This window comes from Lampris incognitus, chromosome 4 (genome assembly GCF_029633865.1).
Source record: "Lampris incognitus isolate fLamInc1 chromosome 4, fLamInc1.hap2, whole genome shotgun sequence".
Taxonomy (NCBI): domain Eukaryota; kingdom Metazoa; phylum Chordata; class Actinopteri; order Lampriformes; family Lampridae; genus Lampris; species Lampris incognitus.
In genome coordinates this window covers 32,729,715-32,755,999 of record NC_079214.1, presented here as the reverse complement: position 1 = coordinate 32,755,999, position 26,285 = coordinate 32,729,715, and the positions used below count along the sequence as shown (strand labels likewise).

At 41.5% G+C, this 26,285-nt stretch overlaps 1 protein-coding gene across 1 annotated transcript in view; it reads right to left on the bottom strand.

Annotated features, from left to right (window-relative positions):
• The window catches only part of LOC130112027 (MAM domain-containing glycosylphosphatidylinositol anchor protein 1), a 326,189-nt gene that overhangs the window by 157,693 nt on the left and 142,211 nt on the right, over positions 1 to 26,285 (bottom strand). The window contains exons 5-6 of the mRNA XM_056279334.1: positions 25,185 to 25,381; positions 20,829 to 20,961 (exon numbers count right to left, since the gene is read on the bottom strand). Of these exons, the coding sequence (XP_056135309.1) occupies positions 20,829 to 20,961; positions 25,185 to 25,381 (330 nt within the window). The remainder of the gene's footprint in view (positions 1 to 20,828; positions 20,962 to 25,184; positions 25,382 to 26,285) is intronic.

Genomic DNA, 26,285 nt, shown 5'->3' with positions numbered 1-26,285 from the left:
GCCTAGATAAATGGATAAATGTATGAAATGACTACCCCATTTTGTATGTTACATAAACACATTGTTAATAAACACTTTTTGATACACAGCATTAAGGGTATTTAGTGTTGTTTTTCATGTTCACATGTTAGTGGTAAGATCTGATAATTACTCTGAAAAAAGTTTGGCCCCCTTACCATTTACATTTGAATAAGTTGGCCCTCATAATAGAGTATTTGACTAGCCCTGCCATAAGCAATCATCAGCTGTCAATGTTTCCTTTAACAAAGATTATATATATATATATATATATATATATATATATATATATATATATATACTACCGTTCAAAAGTTTGGGATCACATTGAAATGTCCATATTTTTGAAGGAAAAGCACTGTACTTTTCAATGAAGATAACTTTAAACTAGTCTTAACTTTAAAGAAATACACTCTATACATTGCTAATGTGGTAAATGACTATTCTAGCTGCAAATGTCTGGTTTTTGGTGCAATATCTACATAGGTGTATAGAGGCCCATTTCAAGCAACTATCACTCCAGTGTTCTAATGGTACAATGTGTTTGCTCATTGGCTCAGAAGGCTAATTGATGATTAGAAACCCCTTGTGCAATCATGTTCACACATCTGAAAACAGTTTAGCTCGTTACAGAAGCTACAAAACTGACCTTCCTTTGAGCAGATTGAGTTTCTGGAGCATCACATTTGTGGGGTCAATTAAACGCTCAAAATGGCCAGAAATAGAGAACTTTCATCTGAAACTCGACAGTCTATTCTTGTTCTTAGAAATGAAGGCTATTCCATGCGAGAAATTGCTAAGAAATTGAAGATTTCCTACACCGGTGTGTACTACTCCCTTCAGAGGACAGCACAAACAGGCTCTAACTAGAGTAGAAAAAGAAGTGGGAGGCCGCGTTGCACAACTGAGCAAGAAGAGAAGTACATTAGAGTCTCTAGTTTGAGAAACAGACGCCTCACAGGTCCCCAACTGGCATCTTCATTAAATAGTACCCGCAAAACACCAGTGTCAACATCTACAGTGAAGAGGCGGCTGCGGGATTCTGGGCTTCAGGGCAGAGTGGCAAAGAAAAAGCCATATCTGAGACTGACCAATAAAAGAAAAGATTAAGATGGGCAAAAGAACACAGACATTGGACAGAGGAAGACTGGAAAAAAGTGTTGTGGACGGATGAATCCAAGTTTGAGGTGTTTGGATCACAAAGAAGAACGTTTGTGAGACGCAGAACAAATGAAAAGATGCTGGAAGAATGCCTGACGCCATCTGTTAAGCATGGTGGAGGTAATGTGATGGTCTGGGGTTGCTTTGGTGCTGGTAAGGTGAGAGATTTGTACAGGGTAAAAGGGATTCTGAATAAGGAAGGCTATCACTCCATTTTGCAACGCCATGCCATACCCAGTGGACAGCGCTTGATTGGAGCCAATTTCATCCTACAACAGGACAATGACCCTAAACACACCTCCAAATTGTGCAAGAACTATTTAGAGCAGAAGCAGGCAGCTGGTATTCTATCGGTAATGGAGTGGCCAGCGCAGTCACCAGATCTGAACCCCATTGAGCTGTTGTGGGAGCAGCTTGACCGTATGGTACGTAAGAAGTGCCCATCCAACCAATCCAACTTGTGGGAGCTGCTTCTGGAAGCGTGGGGTGCAATTTCTCCAGATTACCTCAACAAATTAACAGCTAGAATGCCAAAGGTCTGCAATGCTGTAATTGCTGCAAATGGAGGATTCTTTGACGAAAGCAAAGTTTGATGTAAAAAAAATCTTATTTCAAATACAAATCATTATTTCTAACCTTGTCAATGTCTTGACTCTATTTTCTATTCATTTCACAACATATGGTGGTGAATAAGTGTGACTTTTCATGGAAAACACAAAATTGTTTGGGTGACCCCAAACTTTTGAACGGTAGTGTATATATATATATATATATATATATATATATATATATATATATATATGTATACCCTTTCACTTTTTGTAGTTTTAATTTCAAATGGATAAAATTGCAATGTTTGCATGTCAATCTACACTCAATAACACAATGACAAAGTAAAAACACGTTTTAAGAAATGTGTGCAAATTCATTAAAAAAAATCAAAAACTGAAATCTCATTTATATGAGTATTCGGACCCCTAAATCAGTACTTTGTAGAAGCCCCTTTGGCAAAGATTACAGCTTCGGGTCTTATTGGGCAAATCTCTGCAAGCTTTGCACACCTGGATTTGGGGCAGTTTATCCATCTCTTCCTGGCAGATCCTCTAAAGCTCCATCAGATTGAACAGGAAGCATCTGTGAACTGCCATCTTCAGGCCTCTTCATAGATGCTCTATGGGGTTTAAGTCTGGGCTTTGTCTAGGCCACTCAAGGACAGTCAAGAGACTTGTCCTGAAGCCACTCCAGCATCGTCTCGGCTGTATGCTTCAGGTCACTGTCATGCTGAAAGGTGAACTGTCACCCCAGTCTAAGATCACGTGCACTCTGGAGTAGGTTTTCTTCAAGGACCTCACTATCTGGCTGCATTCATCCTTCCCTCAGTTCTGATCAGTCTCCCTGTCCCTGCCTCCGAGAAGCACTCCCATAGCATGATGCTGCCACCACTATTTTTGTTGCATCAGACCAGAGAATATTTTTTCTCATGCTCTCAAAATCCTTTAAAGGGTTGTCATACGCTTTACACTCAGAGTGGCTTCCGTCTAGCCACTCTACCATAAAAACCTGATTGATGAAGTGCTATTGAGATGGTCATCCTTCCGGCAAATTCTCCCATCTCTGCAGAGGACTTCCGAAGCTGTGTTAGAGTGACCCTTGGGTTCTTGGTCACCTCCCTGACCAAGGCCCTTCTTGCCTGGTTACTCAGTTTGGCCGGAGGGCCAACTCTCAGAAGAGTCCTGGTTGTTCCAAACTTCTTCCATTTCAGAATTACTGCGGCCACTGTGCTCTGGGATTATTCAGAGCCTTAAAAATGGTTTTACATCCTTGTCCTGCTCTATGCCTCACCACAATTTCATTGCGGAGGTCTACAGAGAGTTCCTTGGACTTTGCGGCTTGGTTTTTGGCATGACATGCAGTGTGAATTGTGGGAACTTATATACACAGGTATGTGCCTCTCTAAACCATGTTCAATCAATTCAATTTGCCACAGGTGGACTCCAATCAAGTTCTAGACACATCTCAAAGCTAATTAAAGCAAACAGGGTGCACCTGACTACAACTTAAAGTGCCAATGAATACTTGTGAAAATGAGAGTTTTCAGTTTAATAAACTTGCAAAAAAAATCTAAAAACATGTTTTCACTTTGTCATTATGGGTTATTGAATCTAGACTGATAGGCAAAAATGGCAATGTTATCCATACGTACTTACACACATTTTCTCTCATGTACATAATGAACACTATGAAAATGAACACTACATATGTTAATAAGTTCTACATGTTCCTACAGATTTTTGCCAGTACATTTTAAGTGAAGGCCAGTACATTTTCAATGAGCCTTGAGAGAAGCACTTGATCTCCAATTTCTCAACCATGGCAGCTGTACAAAATGCATACTACATTCTAATGCTGTGTTTTGAGTATGTAGTGTGTTCACACTGGAAACCTGCCAAAATGACATGCACTTCAAAATTCTAACATTCATACTAAATCTGCTCGATTTTTTTAGTGTGCTTTTGGATTACACTATTTTTCCATAATGCAATGTTAACAGAAACGGTGGAGCTGCAAAATAAAAAAAGCAGAACATGGGAATTAAATTACAGGAGTAAGTAAATGAAACAACTGTCATCTAGGGAATGTCTGCCATTTCAAAGGAGAACTGTGAGAAGAATAATTAATTAACACAAAAAAGAAAACTAACATATCCAAAGAACATTTTAATAACTGTATTTGAAACTGACATTATCCTTGATTGCATTTCTGTTGGTGCACGTATTGCATCATTGCCTGTTAATAAAAAAAGAAAGGTTAGGTGACATTATTAACCTAATGAGCTGTTCTGGTGGCGTCTGGACACTACTTGGCATCCTCCTCCTCATATGTGTCATATATTTGATAATTCCATTATAATTCTGTTATCCTCTTTCAATGTTCATTTATTCACTCATCTTCAGCTACTTCTCCGGGGTCAGGTCGCAGTGGCAGTAGCTAAGTAGGGCACTCTAGATGTCCCTCTCCCCAGCAACGCCCTTCAGCTCCTCCTGGGGGATCCTAAGGCGTTCCCAGGCCAGATTGGACATGTAGTCCCTCCAGCGAGTTATGGGTCTACCACGGGTTCTCATCCCAGTTGGCCGTGCCTGGTAAGGTGAGGAAGGTGCCCAGGAGGCATCCTAATCAGATGCCCGAACCACCTCATCTGGCTCCTTTTGATGTGAAGGAGCAGCGGCTCTACTCCGAGCTCCCTCCAGATGTCCGAGTTCCTCACCCTATCTCTAAGGCTGCGCCTAGACAACTTACAGAGGAAACTCATTTCAGCTGCTTGTATCTGTGATCTCACCCTCTCAGTCACTACTCAAAGCTCATGACTATAGGTGAATGTTGGAACGAAGAAGCTCTCTCTTCACCACAATGATCCGGTACAATGTCCACATACTGCTGATGCTGCACCAATCCACCTGTCAATCTCCCGCTCCATACTACCCTCACTTGTGAACGAGACCTCGAGATACTCAAACTCCTTCACTTGAGGCAACAACTCATCCCCAACCCGGAGGGATCAATCCACCATTCTTCTTTCAATTTTGTATTCTGTAAATTGTGTAAACACAGCATCCAAAGCACATTGTCCGTATTGGGAGAAAGGTCCCTACTCTGTTGCACTCCCTGAGGTTTCTTCCTATTTTTTCCTCCCTGTTGAAGGGTTTTTTTTAGGGAGTTGTTCCTTATCCAATGCGAGGGTCTAATGACAGGACGTTGTGTTGCTGTAAAGCCCCTTGAGGCAAATTTGTCATTTGTGATATTGGGCTATACAAATAAAATTGACTTGACTTGACTAGTACATTAATTTCTAATATAATGTCAAAACAGTATACTATGAAGATGAGTACATAGTATATACTATACAGTGTAAGCCTATTGTATGCATTTGGGACACAGGGTGTGGTTGAACCAGGAAGCTCCTGGGTGTAGGCATGTCATCGTGACTCTAAAGCAAAGTACTGCTGAAAACTAAGAAAAGTTTAATCGCTGCAACTTACAGTTACAGTGTGGCAATGAACTTTAGGGGAAGGACACAATTAAATAATAGTGAGCTAGACTTGTGCAAGAAATATAATAAAATGGGTTATCGAGCTTGCACTCAGTTAATTGAAAAAAAAAACTATTTCAGGGGCAGTCCACAATCTACAATAATTTGAGTATGGGTTTAAAGTAACAGCACAATATACTCTTCAGAAAAAAAAACATAAAAACAAACCTTAAGTGACCATATACTCACTGGACAGATGAACCTATGCACAAACTATATCCTACTTGTCACAGTTACTGCTTTCTTTAACGCTTTTCAGGGAGCTCTTCATACACAGAAGGACCTTCCACCTACCGAGATAATAAAACACACTTTATCCCCTTGCTGTATTGTTATGTGGGGATAGTAAGGGATATGGTAATCAAGATTCACTTCTTTTGTTCTGCACATTCACTGCCTTCAGTCAGCTTCAGTTGTGTCAACAGCTTTAAATTACTAGGTGTATGTGTGTTTGAATGGTGTCAGCTAGTCACAGATGTGTTCAAGTATGTGTAGACCTTGGGGTTTTGAGCAGCTGTTGTCTGGCACATTGGTTAGTTAAGGCACATTGATGTCTAATGTTAATGGTGGCCAAAGCAGATGCAAAATAATAATGAAGTCTCTGTCAGAGTATAATAAGGTAAGTGAAGAACGAATAGATAAGAAAAGGTAATGAAATTAGGGGTGCTGGCTATTAATGCAAAATTTTCCCCTAAATCATGGCCCACTTGTCTGTTTCTTCTCCCCTAAACCTTACTTAGGTACATTCTACCTTTATGCTTGCTTTCTGTCATACACTGATTTTTCACTGACCTAACACTGGCTAACATGTATCTGGCAGCAGCAAAAACAATGTAATCCTGAAAAATGTAAGCGATGCAGCCAAATATAAAGATCCCTGTTTTACCTCTGGCTTGGTCCATCATCCCTACAGACATAATTTGCCGTGTCTGCAGGTGGGAAGCCGGATGTGGGTATGTGTCCTGGTCGCTGCACTAGTGCCTCCTCTGGTTGGTTGGGGCACCTGTTTGGGAGGGAGGGGGAACTGGGGGAAATAGTGTGATTCTCTCACGCTATGCGTCTCCCTGGTGAAACTGCTCACTTTCAGGTGTAAAGAAGCGGCTGGTGAAGCCACATGTATCGGAGGAGGCATGTGGTAGTCTGCACCCCTCCCCGGCTCGGCAGAGGGGGTGGAGCAGAGACTGCGATGGCTCAAAAGAGAGGGGTAATTGGCCAAGTACAATTGGGAAGAAAAATGGGGGGGGACCCTGATGTGCAGCAGTATAATGTTTCCAGTGATAAAGAGAATGCCATGACCAATGCCTTTAACCGTAAGCCACATACCATTACAACCCAAACATAAGGAAATGTTGAGCCATAGAAAGAATGGAATCAGTAATGAGATGAATAACATAAGCAAAAATAATCCTTACCCTAACAGAGAGAGAGATGAGTTGTGTAGAAAGTGGAGAGATCCGAGAGGATAAGTTGGTAAGGGAGACTTTCCAATTGCTGTTCATGCAACTCAACCACTATTGCCTTGTTTATCAGTTATATTTTTGCTAGTTTAGCAGCATTATTCTACAACCTTATCATCCCTGTAACCTTCCAAGGGTTTGATTTTTGCATTCCAACCTCCACCATCATTGCTATGTCTTCCTATTTGCCTCCATCCTTTTCTTGGGTCATATTAGCTGTGGTTACATGGGCAATATTCCCTCAACTCGATTGCAATCATTTTGAGTAACGTTTCCAGCTTAACTGTTTACATGGATGTTTATAGTGATCCAATAAGATGTGTTTACATGACCCAAAGAATTTAATATGAGAATATAACTTTTTCACGTGTGCAAAGTGGTTCTGCCCCTGTGAAGCATCTAATCTTCTGGAAATGACGAATAAGAATAAGGAGGAAGGAGAAAAAGAAGAGGAAGAAGAACTTCTATGCATTATATGAGAATATAACTTTTTCCCATGCGTAAAGTGGTTCTGCCCCCTGTGAAGCACCTAATCTTCTGGAAATAATGAAGAAGAAGAAGAAGAAGAAGAAGAAGAAGAAGAAGAAGAAGAAGAAGAAGAAGAAGAAGAAGAAGAAGAAGAAGAAGAAGAAGAAGAAGAAGAAGAAGAAGAAGAAAAAGAAGGAGGAGGCGGCGGTGGCAAAGTGCTTGCGCTGCAAGGGAAATCAAGATACAGAGACAGCACGGTGTCCAAAAATAATTAAGGAAAAGAAAGTGAATAAAATGAGAGCAAAAATGGGATTGTCGTATGCTGAAGCTGCTAAGAGAATGGAGAGAAATGACGAGACATTGGAAGTGCATAATGAATCGGATCAGAAAAGGAATGGAGCTGATCAGAATCTGCATGGACAAGAAAATATTTTTGGCATTCATTGCCATGGTCATAAATTGCACTGCTGAAATAAAGGGGAAGTCGGAAAGAATAAAAATGGTGCTGGACGCTTCCAGGAAATACTTGAATGTTTTTGACCTATCTGGAGAAGATGTAGATGTTACACTTTGGGAAGGATTTGCATTAACTGGGTCTGGGATATAGAATGGACAATGTTGTTAATGGAATCGCTTTGGGTGTGAAATGTAAATTTTAGTAATGTGAAGTTATGACATTTCAGTAGGTGGTAGTAATGCAACATTTCAGATGCCAACCCCAATAAAGTTACCAAGAAGAAGAAGTGGTTCCCACCTGTTAATACAATTTTCAACATGGAACCACATCACATCCTGGGAATAATACGTATTTGCATTTCTGCTTTTCTTTCTAATTAAGCAGCAATCGTGAGCTGCAAATGGGGGAAAAAGTCGGCGGAATAATGTTATACAATTTCACACAGGGCGTTACACATGAAAGTTCATAAAGAAAGTAGGACAAGGCTTATTACACATTTAAGACATAGAGCTATCACTTCATAATTATCTGAACACAGGTGTGTATTTTGAAAAATTAGAACGACTGAGATAAGGCTGAGACCGAAACAAGCAAGCAAACAACGTGTTCTTGCATTTTCACAAACAGTGGCAACAGAATGTACAAGCTGGTTAAACACTGGTTCTTACGCTTGTTAAAGCCATGCTGTGCACTCTGACGGCACAAAACCAGCTTCCATCGACACGCTTTCGTCTCAACATGTGATAAGAAAAGAAAAATTAAGGACAGTTTAATTCACAAAACTATCAATAAAAAGAGATATTGGGCTGTGAATGAGCCAGTCAGTCAGTTAAGTGGCGGTGCGTTATCAGTCACTTATAGTACGGGAATAAACTTGTTCACCTCACCTAGTATTGGGCAAACATGTGCAGAAAGAACATATTTATTCCAACCAGAGAGAAACGATCAGATTAAGCATTTACATGGTTGTTCTGCGCTGATATTGAACGGATTATTCAAAGGTTTATACCACCCCTTTCAACCTGATTGAAAATTCCTTCCGATCAAGCCAGTTTCTTCCGACTGAGGTGGTGACATGAGCTATTTTTATCCTGGTGGGGCTGTTATTCAGATTATTAAAGGAATATGCATCCTCTGGGTCATTTGTCAGTATCGTGAGGCCCTTTGTAAACTTTTGTTTAAGAAAAGTGGCATATGGTCCAAAACAGAATTACTAAATACACCACAGCTGCATCCAAGTTGTATCTGCAATAAGAGTTTTCTGGTTCTACAGACGTCATGGTTTTACAGACGGAGACTTTCCTGATGACAGTCAATGAGCACCAAATTGATACATGCATGATTGTTGTGTTTGTACTTTATCTTGAATGAAAAAAAAGGCTTGGGTTCAATAACTGGATCTTTATTAACACGCTGCACTCCTTACTTACACCATGCCAGCCAACCACCAAGTAGATCCGCCCCCTCTTCCTGCTCAGGTAGCAACAACTAAAGGGGAACCAATATCATGTACTTTGATAACAATACATATTTCCTTCTTTAAAGGAAAATTACCTCATCTTTTCTTGTAGTCAGTTATAACAAAACATTCATTTCTGGCCTCTTTTTTTCATTCAAATAAAATATATTTATGCATTCGAATAAAACATAATACATCACCATTACTTTACAGGTTTTCTTTTCTTTTTTTTCATTGTCCACAGTCCCTATGTTTGTAAGCACTGTGCACAGTCCACAGTCCATATGCTTTTCAGCATTTTCAATAAGTCTCACAGGAGATTTAACAGTCATTTTAGGCCTACAATAGCCCTCTGAGGGTGTTCTGACCACTTGTGGCATCACAGAGTCACTGCAGTCTGGAGAACCAACCTGCTCACTGCTGGGAGCATTTGATAGTACTGTAGTGTTTTGTTGTTGACAGTCTATCTCCAGGACTGTCACTTGTGGTCTCAGATTCACGCGGTTTCATCTCAGACTTGCACCATGGTCTTTGGATCCTATAGGAGTGTGGTGCAACTTCTTCTTGCATGCATCTTCCTTGTGACCATGTGCCTGTTGTGTGATCCAGGATACAAACTTTATCGCCTGGTCTGAGGCTTGGTAACTATTTTGCGTTCTTGTTACATTGCTTTTTTGTGTGTCTCTTTTTGTACCTGTTTCCTTGCCTTGATTCTGTGTGCTCCTCCAGGTGTCAACAGGTTCTCATGGATTAGAAGGTTAGCACGTATGCGCCATCCCATCGGGATTTGGGCTGAGGACAACCCATTTTCCAGTGGAGCACTCCTGTAAATCATCAGACTCCTCTGGAAATCCTCCTATCCATCTTAAGCTTTCTTCATGAGGGCCTTGACAGTTTTTACTGAACTCTCTGTGAGTCCATTGGACCTTGGGTAGTTTGGGCTTGAGGTGCTATGGTGAAAACACCAGTCCTCTTCAAAAGAAGCAAGCCCACTGCTTGAAAACTGTGGCTCATTATCCAAAAACACCTCACAGGGAACTCCATGTCTTACAAAGACTGTTTTCAGGTAGGCTATAGCTGTTTTGCTGGTTGTCAACTGCAGTGTTACAACTTCTGGGTAGTTGGAGAAGTAATCTGTAACTACAATTTTGCTCTCACCATTACAGTCAAATAAATCAACTCTGACTTTCTGGTATGGGTGATCAGGTACAGGGTGAGGCATGAGTGGCTCTGCTTGCTGCTTGGAACTGTAGGTGAGGCATATTTCACAGGACGCTTTAGTCTGGCTAATGTCTTGGTTAAGCCTTGGCCAGTACATTACCTCACGTGCTCTATGTTTACATTTTCCTCCCCGAAATGTTCCTCATGCCCCTTCTGCAGCATCTCCTTGCACATGGATGCTGTGATGACAAACTTGCTTCTCTTGAAAACAATGTCATTAAAAACTGAGGGCTCTGCTCTTCATGCCCAGAAGTCTTGAATATGCCGTGAGCAGTCACACTTTTGTTCAGGCCACCCTGCCAGTATGGTCTTTTTGAGCTCTTTCATCATCTCATCTAGCTCAGTTGATTTTCTGATCTGCTGTGTTCACTCAGCAGACAATGGAAGCAATGTGACAATCATGTCAACATATGCTTTTATCTCTGCATTTTTCTGTTTGTCTGAACCTTCCTTCTTGTTGACTGCACATGAGAGGGTATCAGCAGCGAACATGAATTTTCCTGGTGTGTAAACCATTTTGATATCATATTTCTGCAGTCTGATTAACAGACGCTGACTCCTCATTGGACGGTCATTGAGGGGCTTGGACATTATTGATACCAAGGGCTTGTGGTCAGTTTCTGCTTCAAAAGCCTGTCCATATATGTACTGATGAAAACGTTCACATGCATATGTGCTGGCTAATAGTTCCTTCTCAATTTGTGCATAATTAGCTTCTGCACTTGTCAACGCACAAGACGCGTACTGCCAGCTGTTGTCATGCATCTGCAACAGTACTGCACCTAGGCTGTACTGAGAAATGTCTGCCGAAATCCTAGTGCTCTTTTCTGGATCATAAAACTTGAGCACAGGTTCCTTGTTTAAGATCTCTTTCAGCTTTCAGAAACATGCTTCTTGCTCATGAGCTCACACCCACTCATTCTTTTGCTCTAGAAGACTTCTGAGTGGTGGTGATTGAGCAGACAACTGAGGTATAAACTTAGTCAAATATGTGACTATACCTATAAATCATCTCACCTCCTCTTTGTTTTGTGGATGTTCCATATTCAATATGGCTGATGTCTTCCTTTGATCTGGCTTGACTCCTTCCTCTGAAATCTCATCTCCCAAAAGGTAAGGCTTTTAACTGCAAATTGACACTTATCTTTGTTTAATTTCAGATTGGACTTATGTGTCAGATCCAGGACTTCCCTCACTCGTGCGTCATCCTCCTCTCTGGTGGACCCCCACACGATGATGTCATCCATCATTGTCTCCACACTTGGTTTATGCCCAAAGATCATGTGGATTGTTTTATGGCAAACCTCTGGTGCAGACAGAATACCATAAGGTAGCCGTAGAAAGCAAAACCTTCCTTCAGGTGTATTGAAAGAACATAGTTTTGAGCTTGCCTCATCAAGTTTCCTCTGCCAGAAGCTCGACAACACGTCAAGCTTGCTAAACCATTTGTCACCTGCAAACTGTGACATGATCTCTTCTCTTGTGGATAACTTGAAATGATCCCTCTTTATAGCCCTGTTAAGATCCCATGGATCTAAACATGTGCGTAAATCTCCATTTGGCTTCTGCACAATGACTAATGAGCTCACCCAATCTGTTGGTTCATCTAGTCTATTTATGACATTCAACTTCTCCATAGGGGGTAGCTCAATTTTGAGTTTTTGTCTCAGTGCAAATGGAACCTTTCTGCATGCATGCACAACAGGAGTCACTGTGTCATCCATTCTCCAGGCAAGCATCCAAGTCCTTCAAACACATCTTTGTACTCCTGCAAGAGTGAATCATGATCTGTGTTCGAGAGAGAATTCACCATAAACACTCTTCTCACTAGGTCGAGCTTTTCACTTGCTCTCAGTCCTAGGATTGGCCATACGTCCTTCTCTACAATGAGCAACTGCACCTTTACCTGTCATCCCTTGTGTTTTAGTGTCACCACACAACCCTCTATTACTGGAACACTCTCTCCGGTATGGCCAGTCACTTTAGTTTTCACTGGGTATATTTTACTCTTAACTGTGAGGGTTTTGTAATCATCAATAGACAAAAGGTTTGCCTGTGTACTAGTATCAACTTCGAATGGAATTATGGTCTCATTCACAACCAGTGGAGCAATCCATTCATCCTCGTCTGTGCTAGACTGTACAGAGTCAACGAAGAACTCCTCTGGCTCTTCTTCCACTGTGTGAACTTTTTTTCTTGAAGCCTCTGCTTTGCAACACTTTGCAAAATGGTTATCTTTCCCACAATTGTGACACAATTTTCCATAAGCAGGGCATGATTTAGGCATACGCATGCCTCCACATCTGCCACATTTACTGTTTGTACTTTTGGGACTTTTCTCCATTTGCTTTTGCTTTGCAAACTGTTTTGGGTGCTGCCCCTCTCGTTTTACAGAATGCACTGCTGCTGACTTCTCCCTGCACAGCTCTTTTGCTTGTACACGAATGGTCTCAGCTGCTCTACATATTAACTGCATTCTTTTTTTTCTTCTTTTTTGTATAAATTAATTTCTAGTTTTTCCCCTTATCCCACTCGATTAACCCAATGGCATATGGCCGGAACTCTTGTCGAATAACTCCCCTGGCTCACGTTTCCACGGGAAGGAGATAGTCGTAACACCAGCTTCCTTCAAACTCGTGTCGGCTGCTCTCGCTATTTTACACGCTGAAGCCTTGCATGGATTGCATCACCTTCAGGCCGTGAAGGAGGCGTAGGGAGAATGCTTTCAGTTGCTTGGCTGCAGGCGCCCGGGTGGGCCAGAGGGGTCGCTGGAGAACGACGAGTCCCTGAACACTACACCGATCTACACCCACTATCCCTCGGGTAAGGGTGGCCTAATGAATGCCTTACCCCGTAGACGCTCTGGCCGTGACCGGTTACGGCAAGTCTGGGATAGGAACCTCCCAGCCACATGACAAGCGGGTTGCAAGAACGGCGGTTTATTCTGCTCGGCCACCAGAGCAGCCATTAACTGCTTTCTTTAGCGTTAAATCTTGTTCACACAGTAATCTTTCTCTGAGCCCATTATCTGGGATTCCACACACAATCCTGTTTTTGACTAATGAGTCTCTCAAAATTCCAAACTCGCATATCTTGCTCAGTGTGTGCAGTTCAACTCATGTCTGCTTTCTGATCAGCAGAGAAGAACTTGTATCTCTCGTAGATGATATTCTTGCTGGGCACAAAGTACTTCTCGAACTTTTCCATTAGCACAGCCAATGTTAAATTCCCTTCATCAATTTGAAAGCTATTGTAAATGTCCAATGCATCTTCTCCTATCACATGTAGAAAATTGACGCTTTTAGCTTCTCATCTCCTCCTCCTGCTCCACTTGTAGCCATATATATATATATATATATATATATATATATATATAATATCTCTGCTTGAAACATTTCCAATTATCAACGAGATTACCTCCGAACTATATAGGTGTGGGAGGACTGAGCTTATCTATGATTGCTGATTGTCCACAGCATTGTCGCTAACATTAGCCTCAGCTTCTACATCACTTTCACTGTTCACGCTGGACATGAACTTCTGCTAGCATGTGCATGACTGTCATGGTCTTTCTTTTTTCTTCTTTGCAGTCTGTGTCTTTGGAATTCAACACGCTCCTTCTTCTTATTTCTCCATGAAGTCAACCGCTGTTTTGAATTCCACTTTCTTTACCAGCTCAATTTTCTGACACTATGCTGTGTTTGTACCTTATTTTGAATGACAAAATGGGCTTGGGTTCAATAACTAGATCTTTATTAACACGGTGCACTCCTTACTTACACCATGCCAGCCAACCACCAAGTAGATCCGCCCCCTCTTCCCGCTCGAGTAGCAAAAACTAAAGGGGAACCAATATCATGTACTATAATAACAACACAATGATCAGTGAGTCTTAGATTTAAGTGAAGCCAAAAAGTGCTGGGACATGCTTTTCAAGTTATATGCCAAAATGTTTCCTTCAGCACCACTGCCAGCAATAATACTCAAAAACCAAAAAGTTTTACCATTTAATGTTTTACACTAGTATTGTGTGAAGATAGTATTTCCAGTGTCTCAGCTTGTTACTCCATTTATATCTACAGCATCGAAAAAAAGAGACATTTTACTGCAAAGTTTGCAAGTTGTCACCTAACTAAACACCCAGGACAGTGTGATAAACACATTTCCTCTCATCAGATGCACAGCAGTGTCAAACTATCAGATGCCTTCTGAGTATATAAATCATTTTTATTAACCACAACACCACCCGCATTTCTGCAGTGCTAGCAGCATGACAGTTTAACACAGCCAGGTGTGCAGATTTTCTCTCATCAGGTCTCCATGTGACCCCAGCGACACTAAGCTCTTCAATCAGCCTTATTTGCAATAGAATTATTCTTACAATCATAGCACACATGTATATAAATAACCTATCACCCATTAGACAACAGCATTATCCCTTTTAAAATGGACTATTTGTTTATTTATTTCTTATTTTTTTCAAACCTAAGAAAACTACTTCAGCATTACTGCAATCAATATTTAAGGTATCATTCATTCATTCATTATCCAAGCCGCTTATCCCTACTCAGAGTCGTGGGGATGCTGGAGCCTATCCCAGCAGTCATTGGGGTATGAGTCTATGAAATCATTGAGAGTGATTCTCTTGCTGCTACAGTTGTGTATACAATCACTTTAAATGAAATGTATGTAAATTCTTTATTTTTACATTATGTGCAGTGCATGATACAAGTCAAAGACAATTTAAAACCACAGTGGAAAATCAAATAAATCTTATCTAATCTGATCAAATCTAATCTAATACACTCTTCCTCAGCAAATCCCTATTTTCTTCTGCTACCCCAGCGACCCCATACCTCAATTCTGTAAATGACATGACAAGCTTTAGTGCAATTCCCCATGTTCTTTTTAGCAGAGGCAGGGAAAGAGGATTTGACTGTTGTCGTCAGTTACCGGAGGGCAGAGCCCCATGTTTAAATCCCAAACTGGGATTATGATAAACAAAAAACAATCAATCTTCCTGTCCTAGTGTGGTGAATCAGTAGTGATGGGGTGACCTAGTTGGATGAATCTAATCTAACCTGCAAGTGATGCCACAAGCACAATAGGGGGGGTGTCTGAGAACACAGAGGAGGTAGGAAAGTACTACTGATAGATTAATATTATAAAAAAGATGATGAAAACAACTAGAAAGACCTTTTTACTTTTTTTTACCTGCCTTCATTTTTATTTCACTGTATCTCTTTACAGTAGTATCTCTAAGTATCTTTCTCCCTGTCTGTATTAGTGTTTCTTTATTACTTTCTGTCTTTTTTATATTGATGTTTCTATTATCTCTCTTCTGTGCTTCCCCCACTGTCGGTTTTACACCATACGACCGTCCTGTCTGCCTGGCCCTCTTTTCTTTATCGACTTGTTTTTTTTTTTTTGTTTCCCTAACTCTCCATCTCTGTCTTTAGAAAAGGCATTGCTCACACAGAAAGAATGGACTGAGAGCCTGGCTTGGACAAACATGCAAGAGGTTTTTTCTTTCTTTGTTTTTTATAAACAGTTATTATAGACCACCCATTAGCTTCTGGTATCAGACTTTTTTATAAAAGTTTGTCTGGCAAGATTATGCACGCAGTGTGTGTCTGTGTCAGGTCCCAGTGTTACTGCCAAGTGAAAAGCACAATTAAATGAAGCATTATGCATGCTAGTACTCATTACCTTCACTCACAGTGCGTGCATCTACTGGGCCAGTTAGAGAAACTCACAGGCACTCAGCCATTAGCTGAGTCAAAAAAATAAAAAATAAAAAAAGGAAAACAGGTCCCACCATCGCACTCCAACGCCCTAACTCTTTTTTTCTCTCTCCCTTTTGTACTTTTGCAACCTCTGCCACATGCCATATTCAGTCTTTGTATGGTCTCAAGCTATTCACTCCTCCTCTAAGCTAGCTTGGACCCCCTTTTCCTCCTTGAACAAGCTCACACACACACACACACACACACACACACACACACACACACACACACACACACACACACACACAGTCAGCTGTGTGTTCCCGTTCTTTGTCTACCGTTCATATCTGGATCCTGCTACTGCTGGTGCAACAACTGTATTATTTACGCATGAGAGGGGCCACAAAAGCTGTGCAAGCCGACATGTACGTGTGTTGTTTACTGTCATGCCAGGGGCAACCCCAGCAGCACAAAAGGGGCTAAAGCACTGGGGAGAAAGAGTTGAGAAAGGAGAAGGAGATATAAACCATATCCTCATTTAGTTAAAAGGAAAATAAGTTCACTGGGGGAAAAAAAGGAAAAAGATGGATAATCTTACACTTTTTATTCAGGCACAATACTGGGAATGAAGTGCATTGTGCTGTAGTCAGATCTGGCTGCTGGCTAGGATCCTACATGCCAAAGCAATAGTGAACAGATTTCACACTGTGCAGACAGGAAGCACAAATACTCACCATCTGGTGATGATGTAATTACATGTCTATAACTGTAAAGGCACATAAACGTTCAGTTGTTTTGTGCAGGCTTGCAAGCATATTATGTATCATGGGAATTCTCCAACAAAGTCTCACAAAACGTTCATATACAACTTTTTTGCAGTTCCCAAAAATGCAGGGTGCTGATGTTCTGCGGTTTCCAAAATATGTTGACTGGCAAAATTTTTTCACATGCCTACAATTTTGTATCAACAACTTATCAAATGTGTAGTACTATTACTTAACAGATGGTTAAGTTTAGGTACTTTGTCAGAGAGCAGTGCCATGTGATCCGTGGCTTTTTTTTTCTCCCCCCTTTTACTCCCCAATTGTATCCGGCCAATTACCCCACTCTCTGAGCCATCCTGATCGCTGCTCCACCCCCTCTGCCGAGCCAGGGAGGGCTGCAGACTACCACATGCTTTCTCCAATACATGTGAAGTCGCCAGCCATTCCTTTTCACCTCACAGTGAGGAGTTTCGCCAGGGAGATGTAGCGCATGGGAGGATCACGCTATTCCCCCCAGTTCCCCCTCACCCTGAACAGGTGCCCCGAGGTAACACGGGGATTCGAACCACTGATCCCCGTGTTGGTAAGCAACGGAATAGACTGCCACGCCACTCGGATACCTTGATCCATGGCATTTTTGTGTCATATGGCCCATCCATTTGTTTCCAGTTTAGCGTGTTTGAACAAACAGAGTCACCGTGACCAGATGAACATTTGTAGGCTTAACTCTACTAACTGCTGAAAATGGAGTTACAAGTAGTCTAGACTTGAGCTTGTTTTACTTTCTAATATTTTGATATTGCACATATTGCATCAAGCATATAGTGCTAAATGTTTCATACGTTGCTGACACGCATCATGTTCACGTGACAGAACATCCTCATTCAATGAGTTTTGGGAAATGCAAATAAGTTGTACATGAATGCTTTGTCGGTGAGACTGGGTTCAAATTCTCACATGCCATCGCTTTAATTGTTTAAATCTGGTTGCATAAGTAAGCAGAGGAAGCAACCCATTGCGTTTGTGGCAGTATTTGAACACTTAAACCGAACCAAATGTTCTGGGTTTGTAAAAGGCCCAACAGGGACAACTAGACTTGACACCTGCTGTATGCTAAACCTCAGGAGACTTAAAGTTCTTCTCTGTTTTTCGCTTTCAGCAAATCAGAAAAATTGATATGCCTGTTGCTACATGCTGCAAATTGTATCATATTATGTGGGTGGATGCATGTGTATGTCTGAGTGTGTCTCCATGTGTGTGTGTGCATTTATTTGAGTTTCTGTGTCTATCTATGTGTGTTGTGTTTTTTCGTGAAAATTTCAGAGCAAATTAGTTTGACCAGGTCTCCAAGTATGAATAATGTTTTCTGGGATGTACCGGAGGCAAGATACATTGTCCTGAAACATATAGGAAACAGACTTTAGCCACTAAACACTCTCTTCCAAATTGCCACTAAACAAGCAGGGCTTTGAATGGTTTAATAAAGAACAAAACACATTTGCATCAGTCTGTTCTTCTCTGTCTGTACGTATGTTTGTCTCCATGTATGTATTTATGAATTTTTGTATCTATCTATCTATCTATCTATCTATCTATCTATCTATCTATCTATCCTGAACAGAACCCTGAAACAGCCATTTATATTCCATCTACAGTGGAATTTTAAGGCAAGGTGAAAGTCAAGTTGAAATATAGCTGCCGGCTTTCTGACCTACTGTGCATCCTTGTCTTGTCTGACCTGTTTCACTCTTTTTTCTACTCTCGCTTGAATAAAAAAATTTCTTTTTATTACAATTCCCTATTTATTATCTCCCGGATGTCTTACTTGTCTTTGCTAATGAATGCACATCTGACAGATGCACTCACCTAAGTCTGATTAATGAGTCACTTGGGTCCGCTTTTTGTCACTTTTTACGTGGCCTTGTCTATCTCTCACTTTACACTGAAAACCTGTCTCCTGCTCCAGTCGCTCCTGTGATCAATGTGTCATCATCATCCTTTAAACTCTCACATGCATGATGCACATTCTCTATGTCTGCATATGAGCCTTACACCTTCATTATGCTCAGTCTTTCATAAAGGTAATTTATTGCACCCTTTCAATTTCCTTGTTTTCTCTCTACCCTTCATGCCCTTACTTTTTCATTTGTTTGTCTTCATCCTTTTTTCTACCATCCACAATCTCTGGCAGAGGAATATGCTTAACTGATCTGCTCTTTGGTGGGTGTCCAAAAAAAAAGAGAAATCTGACACAGTTGTAATAATGTGGGCTTTAATTGCAAACTGCAACTGTATATTTTATCACATATCTTGCAGTGTAAACCATCCATTAATTAAGATTTAAAACTCATTTTTTCCATCAGTCTGTTAATAGCTGAAAGCCAACTTATTGGATTTTTTAAAAAACCTTCTGAATGACTGTACTTTGGGAGTAGAGACTATCCTTTTACTAGTCTAATAAACGTCATATCGTCCTTTGCCAAATTTACATGCCGCACAGGAACTCTGACACTGAGGAAGAATTTAGGTTTCTTCCTGTAATGTCAAAACAAACCTAAAGTCATTGTTTTTATTATCCTGCAGCGTTTTATAAAGGCTAACAGGGCTAGAGGTATGAAAATGCAGACCTGTATGAGCTGGGCAACCCAAGGGAGAAAAGGACTGAGAGGCTGTAATAAATGCTGCCGACTAGCAGGATTTACAAATATAGATGGAGAAAACATATTTTTCCAAGAGCTTTACCCACATAATCCAAATCAGGGTCCTGATTCCAGTATACATTTGGCAGAAGGCAGAGAGATGCCATGCACAGGTCACCAGTCCATCACAGGGACCAAACACACAGTCATCCCACATACACTCCATTCACACCTATGGCCAAGTTAGAGACTCCAACTGCAAACCGGAGCACCAGGAGGAGAACAACACAAACATGGAAACATGCAACACACAAACTCCACACAGATGGCTTGGATTCAAACCCAGAACCCTCTAGTGGTGAAGCAACAGTGCTAACCACTAAGCTCCCATGCTGCCATCATGACAACAAATCCTTTTTCATCAACAACAAACACAAAACTTGTATACCTTTAGTACTGCTAGTGGGAACAGTGAAACTCAAGCCTCAATCTGACATTGATGACAACCCACAAGTTTGCTGAAAACCTAAATCTCATCATCCATCATGGCTGCTGCTGATGTGGCCCCAATGGAGACCACAAAAAGGATGGCTCTACCGATGGCCTGGGTTGACTTGCAATGTAAAAATTAGGATACAGAGGGTATCCGTGTAGCGTAGCAGTCTATTCCATTGCCTACCAACATGGGGATCCCGGTTCAAATCCCTGTCTGGCTTGGTCGGGCATCCCTACAGACACAATTGGCCGTGTCTGCGGGTGGGAGGCCGGATCTGGGTATAGGTCAGCTGGCGACTCCACATGTATCAGAGGAGGCATGTGGTAGTCTGCACCCCTCCCCAGATCAGCAGAGGGGGTGGAGCAGTGACCGGGACAGCTTGGAAGAGTGGGGTAATTGGCCAAGTACAATTGGAGAGAAAAAAAGGGGGGGAATAAGGAAACAATGTGCAAAGAAATAAACAAACAAAAAACCCTTGAAAAATCATAGCAGAGGCTTGAAGCCTCTCCTCTACCATCTAAGGATCTGAGCAGAATAGACAGGCTATAGTGGCCATAACAGTGGCATTGCAGTGAGATGAAGTGTGGAGTGAATAGGCAGATAACACGGAGTGTGATAGTTGAAGTACAGCTGGCAGGCCTGAGATTAGGTTTTAGTGTAAGAATATTACAGATTGACAATGGGGCACACTTAAAGGCAGGCAGACGAGCTCCTTGGGAACAAGGATGGCTGTGTGTTCGCTTATGAGTCTGTCTGCATGTGCTTTAGTGTGTACGTGTACATCTTGTACATTTTTCTATAGCATATGTCTGACCAGATGTAAAAATGGTGTGTCTTTCGGTGAAGAAACTCATCATTAAAGTAAAATAACTTACAGGTGGCATTGGTGAGCCTGAAGGTGACTGATTTATCTTCAATGTTACACACGTTGCGGACAGACACTTGGCAAGTGTAGTTGGCAAAGTCCTTGGGCCTCAGGTTCTTCAATTTCAGCACCTTAGTCTCACCCTACACCAAGCAATGTAAAAACACACACAGGCACACAACACATAAACACAGACATAGCCACATGTTAAAAGGCTTTAACATAGTTTAAAATCATGTAAGCATCCATATAATAATAACATACATATATAGCTAATTGTTACCGTTTTTGTTCGACATATTTTATATGATTCATTTCACACACATTTCAAGTGTGTGTGTGTGTGTGTGTGTGTGTGAGAAAGAGAGAGAGAGCGAAAAAGAAAATAAGAGAATAAGAGAGAATGTTGCAAAAGAGTCAAAATATTATCTTGTGTTTTGTTATGTCAAACATAAAATTAAATAGTACAGTATTGTAAATCAGATTAGTTGTCAAATTGAGATGAGATATGGAAAAAGGCTGAAAATCGTCCATTGTATGATTTTCTTTGTGATTTAAAAAGTCAACTCTATTTTTAATTAGCAGATTCTCTAATGAATAGGACCAAATACACACTCAAACAACCGTAACCATACACACGCATGTGTGCACGTGCAAGCACACACACACACACACACACACACACACACACACACACACACACACACACACACACACACACACACACCACTACTACACCACTATGACTCTCACCACTACTGTTGATATTTTTTTCTGATTTTATATTTTGTATAGCTGGCAGTCTGCTATCATACTGGTATGGCCAACAGGAAGTAATTGTGTAGTGGCTCTTTTGTTAGCTTTGTGAAGAGCTCCACTGGTTACCTTAACTCTGGGGGCCTTGTTTAGTGGATTGCTGATACTTCGACAAGTGGGACCGATAGTGCACAGGAAATGCCTCAGCTGGCTGACTGGCTTCTGGTGTAGGTGACTCATTTGACTGGCTGTGCTAGCTGGTTTTGTTGTCCAGCTGATTAATCACTTCAATTAAAGTTTTATTTTATTGTTCTCAAATGACCATGTAGCCGACTCGACATGTGTAGCCTTATTAAATAAATAAAGGTGAGGAGGAGGTGGTGTTGCTCAGTATTGTGGGAATAAGCAAAATAAATTTAGAATTTTAACACAGACTTCCAGAATTACCTTGGATTTATTTCACAGAAAGTTTAATCAGTTCATCTGGACACAACATTTCATCACTTATCTAAGTGACCTCTTCAGTCTCAACTGACTGCAGGTATCCCCACCCTTATAAACTACACAGTGGAAACCAACGATCGGTTTCATATGCAAATTGCAAATTGCCGTGACCATTAACTAGAGTTACAATGGCCATGTGTACTATTCACAGAGAATTTGGGAATGTTTGCAATCACAGCATTGTAACATGGTGACAGATGTACTCTTAGCCCCCGCCCCCCAGTTCAGGGATGATCGTTCCCTCTTCACATAGATGGCATCTTTGCCTCCCCATTCAAACCAGCATTCCTCCCTATCAAGGATGTGCACATCCTCATCCTTGAGAGTGGCCACTGGCCTGCAGGTGGGTGTAGACTGAGGAGTCCTGGCCTGACATGTTAGCTCTCCTGTGTTGTGCCACCCTCTTGGCCAGCGTCTGTTTAGTTTCCCCGATGTACAAGTCATGGCAATCCTCCTGGCACTTAACAGCATACACTATATTGCTCTGTTTGTGCTGGGGGACCCGATCCTTGGGGTTGACCAATTTCTGAAGCAGCTTGTTTTGGGATTTGAAAGCAACTGAGACGCGGTGTTCAGAAAATACATGTCTCAGCTTTTCCAACACTCCCGCCACATACAGAATCACCACTGGTTTGTGCTTAGGCAGCTGTTGTCCTACTCCTCTTTTCGAACAACTGGTGCACTGTTTGGGTGTCTTTCTGTCTTTGACAAATGCCCAGTTATGATAACCACACTTAACCAGGGCCTTTTTAATGTGGGATTTCTCCCCTTCCTCAGCCTATGTGTCAGTGGGGATGTTGTCAGCTTGGTGGTACAGCATCCTGATGACTCCTAGTTTGTGCTCCAGTGGATGATGAGAGTCAAACCTTTAGTACTGATCAGTATGTGTTGGTTTACGGTAAACATCAACAATCAAATGTCCCCCATCACCACTTGCAATTTCACAGTCTAAGAAGGCTAACCTGTCATTTTTCACATCCTCCCTGGTGAACTTGATGTGGTTGTCCACAGAGTTAATGTGGTCGGTGAAATGTGGTACGTCCTGAGATTTAATTTTAACCCAGGTGTTGTCCTCAAATCTGAACCAATGGCTAGGAGGTGCCCCTGTATAGGACATCAGAGCCCTCTTTTCCACATCCTCCACATACAAGTTGGCAACTATAGGTGAGACTGGAGAACCCATAGCACACCCATGCTTCTGCCCTTAGTACTGCCCCGTGTATGTGAAGTACGTGGACTGAAGACACATCTTCAGGAACAGACACAAACATTTTGCACCCATTCCCAAACCCACTGTGAATAGTACAAGTGTCCATTGTAACTCTAATTAATGGTCATGGCAATTTGCATATGAAACCAATTGTTGGTCTCAGTCATTATGCCACTGTATTGTTTATAAGGGTGGGGATACCTGCAGTCAGTTTAGACTGAAGAGGTCACTTAAATGAGTGATGAAACATTTCTCTCAATAAACACTGTGTCCAGATGAACTGATTCACTTTACTATGATTTCCTTACCTGGATTATTGAGCATGCATAAAGACACTTGGATTTATTTATTTTTAATTTCCCAGGTATGAAAAAAACAAAATTATCACTTTAAGAAGACTGTTTAATCACAATGACTAAATTATTTTAACAGTGTTAATATAGGAACGATTCTGTCTGGTGATTTATCATCAGTATATAAGGGCTTGATGATGCTGAATATGGAGCTGCCAGGGAAGGGGAAAAGAAGAAGGCCAAAGAGGAGGTTTATGGATGTGGTGAGGGAGGACATGCAGATGGCTAGTGTGACAGAGGAAGATGTAGAGGACAGGAAGAAATGGAAACAGATGATTCGCTGTGGGGACCCCTAACGGGAGCAGCCCAAAGTAGTAGTAGTAGTAGTAGTAGTAGATATAAGGGCTTGATCACTATTACCATGATCACTGTATGTTGTTTCCACTCTGTATAGAAAAATACACACTTCACAGAAAGACACCCAGCACTACTGCTGCACGCTGAAAAGCAAATTCTGTGTAGGAATAAGTCATTTACATCACCAGCTCAACTTCCAGTGTGAACAAGGGAAACAATAGCTTTTCTCTTACTGTTCCTGTCCTAAGGACAACAGCTGGAGCTGTGCAGGCGTTGACCACTGTTGTTCACAACATGACATGCTGTGGATAAATTGTGCCAAATGTAAAAACCCTCATAGAGAAACTAAGGATCCACTGATATCAATACTGATATTTCAGATCAGCTAAAATGGAGTATCAGTATTGGAGATGACACCCAAGACTAAAATCCAATTCCAAAAACCATGATTAACATGTCATAAATAAACCAAAAAGGCTTACTTCATTTTTACCACACAGAAGTCTGCAGTTCTATAATGGTGGGGGGAAAAATGATTCTATCTCAATTATTTTCCACCATTAACCTTGAAAGAACGGTCTAAGTCTGCACTCTTCTGCTAAAGTTATGGATGTGATCAATACTGGTTAATGGCCGATACTTCATGAGACTCATACTCAGAATTGGTATCGGCAGTGAAAAAGTGATATCAGTGCCTCCCTAAGACAAACGTATGAGGAGAATACAGTTTTAGGTCAGTTTAACACCACGGCATAGTTCCATGTGCAATGTGAAATTGAAAATTTCTCCACAATCTGTTCTGCAATTTTTAATTGCCACTCGCCAAGTGTGCCATTTCCTGTCCTCTTCATACTACCTCTTCCTCCAGACCACTCCACTCAGGTGAGCAAAACTTCCACTCCTGACAGTAAGCTTCAATGTCTTTATTTCCAAGATGAGTGAACAATAAATGCTAGGAAATTAAATAAAAAACAAAGGCTGATGGGCACAGTCATTTCAGAATAAGAGAAAAATAAACAGTAACTACTAGAAAAAGCTATATAAGTGAGAGAGCATATGATTTGGCAGGAGAGAGCAAGAGGGAGCAAGAAAGAGAGCAAATACGAGAGAGAGACAGCAAGAGAGAGAGAGAGAGTGAGAGAGATGTGAGGTGCTTTCGGGAGAAACACCTTTTCAGTATAAATCAGACGATGGAGAGGGACTCTGCACACCTGGCCGTGTACAAGGCTTGTGTTTCCATGCATACCTGCGTATACAGTGGCTCGTAGATGTCCACTCCGTTGTCCTTGCTCTGTTCAATGGGTGTGTTTCCACGTTTCCAGATGAAACGGGCAGGTGGGTTGGAGTTGACAGTGCAGCGCAGGAACACGGTCTTCTCCTGGTAGTAACTGCCTCGTACGTCACTGATGGTCTGATGCACCGTCAGCACCGGTGTGTCCAGGTCTGTCAAATGCAGGAGGGAGAAAAGATGTTAGTGAGAAGGGAACACATTGCTTACTACAGTCAGGCATCTGGTACATTAAAGCAACAATATGTCACTTTGGAGAAACGAGCAAGAGGAAGATAGATTTTGAAAGTACACAACCAAAAAATCCGCAAACACATCCATTCTTCCTCCTTCCCTCCTGTAACCCCTCCCTCCAAACCAGGTTGTTGCATGTGCATGAGTTTGCCTGTCATGACAGACAAAACTCATATTGCTGTTGACAATCTACACATATAATCTCTTTGTTACAGCAACACTGTTGCTGTGAAGCACGTTTGGACTTAAAGGCGAAATACTGAAAAAAAAATAAAGATCGCTATGTTCAAAGCAATGGCACTTATTCTGTCCCCATCTACAGGATCCATAGCGCTGTGAAGTGAGTACAATGTATTGCAGTTTATAATCTACGCCTGCAAAAATTATTCGTTTAGCTACACCAACATCACTCTCCATTCATGAATCGGTGCTTAGATTCAGGACTTAGCCAGGCTCTACATCTTTCTTATGAGACAGGCCTGAGGGCTGAAAATGTCACAAGAGTATAAAAAGAAATGTTTGCCTAAGGTCATTTCATGAACGAGGCCCAGTGTCCCTCTCGAGTCATTTCCATCTTATAGCCTATAAGTTGTAGGTAAAGTAGATTTTGATTTTCTTTTGGCCAAGGGACACAAGCCTACTGTAAACAGGGCTTCACCCAAGAACTGCCGAGCGCGTGTGTCGATTGCATGAACAAAACTGATCGATGACCAGGAGGTACACCCCTCCCTGCTGGGCTTCTCTGATGGGTTAGGAGGGCGAGGCCCGCTGCGAAACTTCAGAAAGGAATAGCTTTGCACTGGTATGCTCTGGAGGAATTCATTC